The sequence below is a fragment of the Malus domestica genome, chromosome 04, assembly GCF_042453785.1.
Source record: "Malus domestica chromosome 04, GDT2T_hap1".
NCBI lineage: Eukaryota > Viridiplantae > Streptophyta > Magnoliopsida > Rosales > Rosaceae > Malus > Malus domestica.
The window spans coordinates 7,704,152-7,712,643 of record NC_091664.1 but is presented as its reverse complement, the minus strand read 5'-3'; the positions used below and the strand labels follow the sequence as shown (position 1 = coordinate 7,712,643).

General features: G+C 34.7%; 1 protein-coding gene across 1 annotated transcript; it reads left to right on the top strand.

The window, feature by feature from the left end:
- Positions 1 to 6,635: 6,635 nt before the first annotated feature.
- On the top strand, positions 6,636 to 7,895 carry LOC103432989 (ethylene-responsive transcription factor ERF039). Its single transcript, XM_008371206.4, has one exon. It carries the CDS (start codon positions 6,718 to 6,720, stop codon positions 7,498 to 7,500), a length of 783 nt encoding a protein of 260 aa, XP_008369428.3. The 5' UTR covers positions 6,636 to 6,717; the 3' UTR covers positions 7,501 to 7,895.
- The last annotated feature ends 597 nt before the right edge of the window (positions 7,896 to 8,492 follow it).

The window sequence follows — 8,492 nt, the reverse complement described above, 5'->3', positions numbered from 1 at the left end:
CGGCTTGCATGCCACGTAAGCTTAGTAGTTTTTAGGGTCAACAGTAACACATGAAGGGCATATGTGTTTTAATGACAAAGTGGTATGTAGATACTAATTTAGTATAACGTTTTTCAATTGATTATTTTATTGAAGTAAAATATATATTCTTTAATGGGTAAGGAGACAGGTTATATTACCCGCTAATTTTAATGGGTTTGACACAATACGATCTATTAAGATATCAAGTATGTTCACGAAAACCCCCCAACCCATGGCCGTCTCGAAAAAAAATTTCATAATTATAAGTATGGGTGGAATTTTTTGCCAAATTACCATACCAATCGAATTACCAACCATACCATACCAAAATTGTGCCAAAAAATTTGTACCATCGGTAATGGTACGGTATTTGTACTGTACCATACATTGTCAGTATGGCAATGGTATTCAAAACCATTATCAGTGGTATACTGTACCGTACCACTATTATTAATATTATATCATTTATTTATTCATTTATATATATAATTATGTATTATTATCATTATATATGCACTTTATTTTTTTTCCTAGTCATTTATCCAATCATCTCACCCTCTAACCTCTACTTTCCCAATAAAAAAACCTAAGCCTTCTTGCACTGCGACTCTTCATCTTTTCACTCATCTAGCCATCAGCTTCATCTTTGTTGCTCCTGTTCCGGTGACTCTCTCTCTTTCTTCGTAGTCCATCTCATCTTCTCCTTCATCAAATTGGGATGTCTTTCTTCATGGCTTCGTCTATCAACTTAATTTTGTACAATTTTAAAGAAAGTAGAGATGAAATTTAGGAATCTTTGTACTATTTTTTATAGGGATGTTGGATTCTTTCAACAATTATTCCATCTATTTACTTTTTGTTTCTTAAATGAATATCTATAAAATTCTCATAATTAAATAAAAAAGTTTTAGAAAACCAAAGAGAGTGGCCAAAACACGTTTGGGCCTTGAATTGGGTTGGAAAAAAAATCAAATTTTGGCCCAAGAGAATGGCCCAAAACAAAGTGGTAATTACCATTACCATATCATGTCAACCGAACTATTTGGCATGCCGAAATTCAGTATACTGAAAGTTTGGCACAATAATGGTAATAGATTTTATCATACCAACAATTTGGTATGATAATTGGTACATGAATTTTGGTACAGTAATTGTACCAATACCACCCCTAATTATAAGAGAATTTAAAATTTTATCTACATATGTTATAACTTAAACGAACAAATCATAATTATCAAGAACCTGAAACCCCACTAGTAAATGGCTAAAAGACTGAAATGTTTGGTAACTTTCACTTTCCGGATTATTTTTTGCATTCGTTCACATTCCACTTTTGATGATTGCAGTACTATCTCATCTGATGAATTAATTCTGGAATGTTTCATGTGTGGAGGAAATGTGGAAAACCGCTCTTTTTGGTCACGCCATCTAACATGTTCTATTTACTGCCAAACTATCAACCAAAATAGACTTAGAGCTAGAAGTTACCAACCATACATTCCGATGTTTTTTAACTGAAGAAAAAAAAAATGTCCCTAGTAGTTAGATACTCATGTAGTTTGAATGTATTAAATATTTAGCTTTTTAACCAAAATGTTCTATGAGATTTGCATAATTCCTCACTTTGGTCGCTGATATTTGAAATCGATATAAGTGGTCCATGAGTTTATCTACAATAAATCATTTTAGGCTTTTAGTAAAAAACTATGTTAAATAAAGATCCCAATTGTTGATGCACAAAACCGGAGGTCTTGGAATAACGTAAATCTGATCGTGAATCTGCAAAAAATGTAAATAACACAAGATGTATCGTGGTTCACCCCAAGGTTTGGGCTACGTCCACACTGATATTGGCTAAAAAGATTACAATGAAAAAATTATCAATTTCAAATCTCAGTGACCAATTTTAGCTAAAAAGCCTAAGAATTTTTTTAACGAGACAAAACTATTATAGTGAAAGAAGGACGATTCGAACTTGGGTGCAAGGGACAAGCACAACACCCTGACAAACTAACCAAATCCACAAGCGCGCGCGCGCACACACATATATATATAGAAAAAAATTCTTTAAATTTCGAATAGAGGTCCCAGCGTAGGTGCATTGTAGCCAAAATGTTGAAATACATTAATTTTCAGCATATTATTGGAAAAAATAAACAGATATGAAATACTTTTATATCATTCTGCTGTTTAGTCAACAATGGGTTAAGAGAAGATCCAATATCCCAGGAATAAAAGTAGTTACACTCATTAGGCAAAGTTGGCACAAAGCCAGCGCTGACCAAGACTAGGGTCTGGGGAGATATGTAGTGTTACTAATTCATTTAAATTTATAATACATGTATTTATTTTTTATTAATATACTTCGAAAGCAAGATATATAGATTATGTTACTAATTATCTTATAACACGTGAAATAATAAAGCACGTGATAACACATAAAAATTTCTCAAGTTTTGGTGTGTAATTGAGTCTATATTCCTTTATATTATCATCTCACCCTAGGAATAAATATGACTGTATAGAAAAATCAAATCAATTACAAAAAGAAACAGTATTACTCCCAGTTGAATACCTAATTTTATATATCCATCCTTCCTAAACTATTGACCGAGATCTTGAACACTTAGGCCAAGCTCTGTAATCAAATCAACGACGTGAGAAACCATATTGCAGACACACAAATGATAAACAAATTAGGTAAATAAGAACAAATAATTCATGATGAAATGTTGAAAGTAAGGTTTGAATGTATTTTTATTAATAAACTCTGACAACGAAAAGTTTTAAAGAAAATAATTAGACGAAAAAAATGTTCAAATTGATTTTTAAGCGTTCCACAATGGGTCGAAAAATAAAATTTGATTCCGATATATAGGAATCAAATTGGACATAAATATTTGAATATTATGAGAGAGATTCTCTTTTTCCAATTCAATATATTAAACGATCATAATTTTGATTCTTATAAAATAAATGACCAACTTTTTAAGAGAGAAAAGTGAATAACCATTGTAAGAAAGTTACAGGTAGTCAAAGAGCAGAGATGAAACCAGGATTACAAAGTGGGTTGGGCTGAACTAATCTTTCTTCCCTTTGACATATATACCGAGTCAAAACCTTCCAACTGAATGGCTGTTTTTCTCCTTTTGAATTTTTATCTACTATAGCCTAGCTGGTCCTTTAGACAAGTCTGCCTCTGTCAGCCATTACATAAACCATGCCCCCTCGTAATAAAGAGAGTTTGAAAATGCAAGGTACATTAAAAAAAGCTGCATCTCACACTCATTTGAATTTGGATTCCAAGGAAATTAAAGGGACGTTTGATAATAATTTCGTTTCCATTTTTAGTTTTTAATGTTTTTTTTAAATTGAAATTTTGTTTGATAATTATTTTTAGTTTAAAAAAAAAGTGAATATTGAAAATCAAAATGTAAAAACTCAAGGGCCAAAATTTAAAAACTCAAGAAAGTAGGTTTCAGTTATCATTTTTTTGAAAATTGAAAAAATAGTTACTAAACAATATTTCAGTTTTCAAAAAAGTAAAAATGAAATGGTTATCAGATAGCTTCTAAGAAAATCCGAATGCAAAGACATGAGAACCTTCGATAGTCAGGAGTCATGTCACGCCAAAGTTGTGGAAGGCAAACCCATGTTAGCTAAGCTACATATTCGCAACCATATTCCCTTCTTAGTAAATATGAGATAAAAAAAAATGGAGTTTTAACGATAAGGCCACGGTACTTTTCACTTTAACGAAAAACCACATTTTTACACTAAAAAGTCAAATCTGGTACTATTCACTTTACCCTTTATTTTGTCCTTATCATTAAAACTCAAAGTTTTCAGCTATTTTCATTAGTTTTTCTATAATAAAAATCATCTCTCGAATGCAGACAAAGTAGTTAAAGTGATGTGTACAAAGAAGCCAAGGAGGAACAAAGTTATTCGAATGGAGACAAGAAGAATGCTAGAAAAATCATTCTCCAACTGAAGCGTGCATACAAATCTGCTGATAAATAAATTCGACACCAATACAAATTCCTAATAATTCTGCAGCTGGAAGCAGATTGTCAAGAGAATGAGGATCCGAAGCTTAAGCTTGTTACTTTTCGATCATCAATGGAAGCTGCATAGAAGATAAAGAATTGTACCAGTTGAAAATCCAAGATGGGGAAGATCAACTATGAGCTTCGTTCTGCTTGTTATGCCAAGGATATATAGGAAATTATAACTTCTACCAATGAGATCAATTGTCTTCAGAAGACTGCCATTGAATTTGAGTCCAAGGATGAGGAGTTGAAGGGCGTGCTACTGGCTAATGAGTTTTTGAATAAGGACTTCAATGAGATGCGGAACGTCGATGAAGACCTTGCTAAGGCGAATGAGTAGTTGAAGAGCGAGAACGCGGATCATGAAAGTGCTATTCGTGCTAGTTTATCAATTTGCAAGAAATTTAATAAACTGCTTTCTTCGCTTTACTCCATCTTCGTTATTTAATTTCGACTTTTTAGTCTACATGGTTTTTGAAATTTGCATAACTCCTCATTTTGATCCCTAAGATTTGAAATCGATATAATTGGTCCCTTAGTTTGTCCACAATTAATCATTTTGGTTATTCCGTGAAAAATCTCCATAAAATAAGGATAAAATGACCAAAATACCCTCAAATTTTGTCAAATATTTTGACCTTTTTTTTATTAAATTGAGGGTAGTTTTGTCATTTTCATCCTTACTTAACATAATTTTTCACCGAATGACCAAAATGATTGATGGTGGACAATCTCAGGGACCACTTATATTGATTTCAAATCTCAGCGATCAAAGTAAGGAGTCATGCAAAATTTAAGGATCATTTTGGCTAAAAAGCCTTTAATTTCCTTGAATGTTCATGAAACTTTAGTTGACATAGAGCTACGAGTTCATTGTGCGATGTTGCCACTTGACCGTGTGGCCCTGACACTACTAAGCTGGTTGTTGACTTCAATTGCTCGAACAAAAGTTGTCTAACATGAGAACCTATTTGTGTGATTGAGGCAAGGTTATATGGGCAGTGCACACTGAGCTTATGAGATCTTGTACTTCCCAAAGGGCTAAAGCGTGTGACACGATGAAGTCTCACATACGCTGCCAGAAAGTTGTCTGCACTTGTAAATGAGGTCACCGATCCCTTGAGTTGCATAGCCTATAGCGCAACATGATAATGCTCGGTGGAGTCATGAAAAAACACTAACTATTCGTGTAGTTATATGGAACTTCACGAGCAACAATTCAGGGAATGTGTTGTACTTATTAAACGAGGTCACTGATCCTTTCAGCTACGTAGCCCGTAGCACTATGTGATGAGGCTTTGTGGAGACAAAATCGCTAACAAGTCACATCTAACATGTACAATTGTGTGGAGATTTGTGTGCAACAGTTCAAGGAATATGAAGCACTTTAGGCCACCGATCCCTTGAGCTACGCCCAAAAGCATGCTCATTTTGCCCTATTCATGGGACTTCGATTATTCCATATACGCATCAGTCTGTTTACTAACAAATTACAAATATCCTTACATGTATATGTCTTTGTTGGAAAATTAGATTTCCATGTATCGAAGAGAACTATATATATTGAGGTTAGGAACGAAATTTGACATACTTTTAACATCAACGGAGAGAGATCAATGTTAATTAGTGAACCAATTCGAAGTTAAGATGATTGTAACTATAAGAAAGCTCCATATGGTAAAGACCAGATAATGAAGCCAAAAACACCTCAAACCAGCTTCCATGTGAAATTCGTGGCTTGATAAAAACAAACGTTTTCTTGGGGGTTGGGGAAGCAATTATAAGCAACTATTTGAACGGCCCACCTCCTTAAGTAGTGTAAAGTTGCAACCAATTAAATTATAAATAGCACATCTAAATGCCCTACTTTCTTTAATAAGACGTGGGAGAGAGGCCAAAGATGCAAAGCCACTATAAAAGATGATGCAAAACCATACATCATTCAAACATTAACATGGGGCTGCAAAATTACTAACAATCTACTCTTTGAAAAACACTCGTCTCCTTGTTGACCCAGATTGACGAAGAAAATAATAAACAACGTTAGTTTGAAAGAACAAGAACAACCCTAATACCAAAACGTGCTATTAATAATGTAACTTAACCCTACAAGCCTTAGAAGTCCAAATAAAAATAGAATTAAGCAAATAACAAAATACTGAAGGGGCTTAAATCTTAAAACACTTAAGAGAACATTGTAATTTGATTGAAAAGGCCCATATACCACATCATGACAATGAGTTTCGTGCACATCGCTATTCTCTTAAAAATGACTAGTCATGGTCAAATGGGACACCGAAGCCTGAGTCAGCAAGCTTTGTTCTTTGTTTTTCGACTAGATCTTCAATTCACTCCGTCATTTGATTTGCATTGCTTATATTTTATGAATCATTTCTTTGTATTGATAAATTACAGACTGACGCGTATATGGATATCTAATTTGTTAGTAAACAAAAATAACTGGTCAGAGGTCAAGAATGGAACAGTGTTCGTAGGCTTTTGTACTTTGGCCACTGCTTTTAAGTATATATATATATGACATATACCATTTCTCATGTGTAATAATCATAAGAGAAGAACCCATACCCCTATTTTAAGAGCTCTCTACCACATTCTTCTTCTTTCTTCTTCTACCTACTTAAGCATGGAAGAAGAACAATTCAAGGCTCAGACCACATCTTCTTCTTACTCGAATTCTACCACCTCTCCTTTTGCAGAATCTCCGGCACAAAAAATTAGAGAGAGATCATCATCGTCGTCGTCATCATCAAATCAACTACAACTACTTGATGGTCATGAGAAAGCTACTACTTCTAGTACTACTAATGATGATGATGATGATCAAATTAGTAAGAAGAAAGCAAAGATTAACAATGGCATTAATGGTGATGGGAGGCAGCAGAGGCATCCTCATAAACCAACGTATAGGGGAGTGAGAATGCGTCAATGGGGCAAATGGGTCTCAGAAATCCGAGAGCCAAGAAAGAAGTCAAGAATTTGGCTTGGAACTTTTCCCACCCCCGAAATGGCCGCTCGCGCACATGATGTCGCCGCTCTTACTATCAAAGGCCGCTCTGCGGTGCTCAACTTCCCTGAGCTGGCCCAAGAGCTTCCTGTTCCGGCTTCCGCCTTGCCAAAGGACATCCAAGTTGCTGCTGCCAAGGCAGCTGCAAGTACCTACCCAACTAGAAGCTGCAGAAGCAGCAGCCTTGAAGCAGAAGCTGAAGCCGAAACAGAGCTGATCAGCCAAGCTGTTCATGACAGCAGTACTCATGATTCATCATCAACTTCCCCATCAAACAGTTACAACGATGACATGTTTTTTGACCTTCCTGATCTGCTTTTAGATGTTGGGCATCACAGTGATCCTGGGTTTCGCTTCTCTGTGCCATGGCTTGATGAAGAGCCGGAGTTCTTGTGGGAGTGATTCAGATGTCAGAAACAATGGGTCAAAAACATGCATCGAAGAATTGAAGAAATCAGCGGCTTAATTGGCAAGTTTTAATTGTTTAAAGTTGATATATGTTGCTTGCTTTTGCTGCTGCTCCAAAGTCCAAATAGTTACTCAAATCAGGAAGCGCAACTTTTCAATTTCCACAGGTTTGGTTTGGGATTATGTCGCTAAAAGTTCAGCTTAATTAATAAATTTACTACTGTATGGGTATGGAATATTGGCCATGCCTACTAGTTTTTGTCAAAAACATGAATAATGTATCCTTTTAATTAATGTGTCAATATTACAATGTAAATATATATGAAGGTAAATAACAATGTTCGGAGCCTCTCATAATTACAATAATAAGGTTACTTGGCCTTGTTCCATATATGCTATAAAGTTGCTCTGTTTTCGGTTAGGGTACTTGAGAATTTTTTTTTTTTGTTTTTGAATAAACGATATTATCTATACTAAGGGGTGTAGGAGTGGGCTAAGCCTTATAATGACCTAGCAATAATATGGTTCAAATTCCCCTTTGACGAGAATTGAACTCAAATCCTATCACTTATAAGTAAAGAGAAAGGGTACTTGAGATATTTGACTCTAAATTTTCCCATTGTGGAAAATTTGGACACTCATTGTTATAAAACTTCAAGGGGAAATAGCATATATGCAGCTTTTGTGAAGCATGACGATACTTTAGAGCAAGTTCACTCGTTGCAGGCAAGGGCAAGAGCATGTTAATCGCCTTTTGAAAAGCGATTGTCTTTGTGCAACTCCATCTGTTTGGCAAGGACAAGATTTATTACCATACATAAATATAATTTTATTTTTATTTTTTATACCTTGTAAGAATGTTTAAGTGTGAACTTTGTAGTTTGTTCTTTGAAAAGAAAACTCTTTGTTTAACTCCGATAATTTAATTTCAAATGCAAAACAAAGCATAGCATCACAACAAACATAATTAATTAAAAATAAAAGGC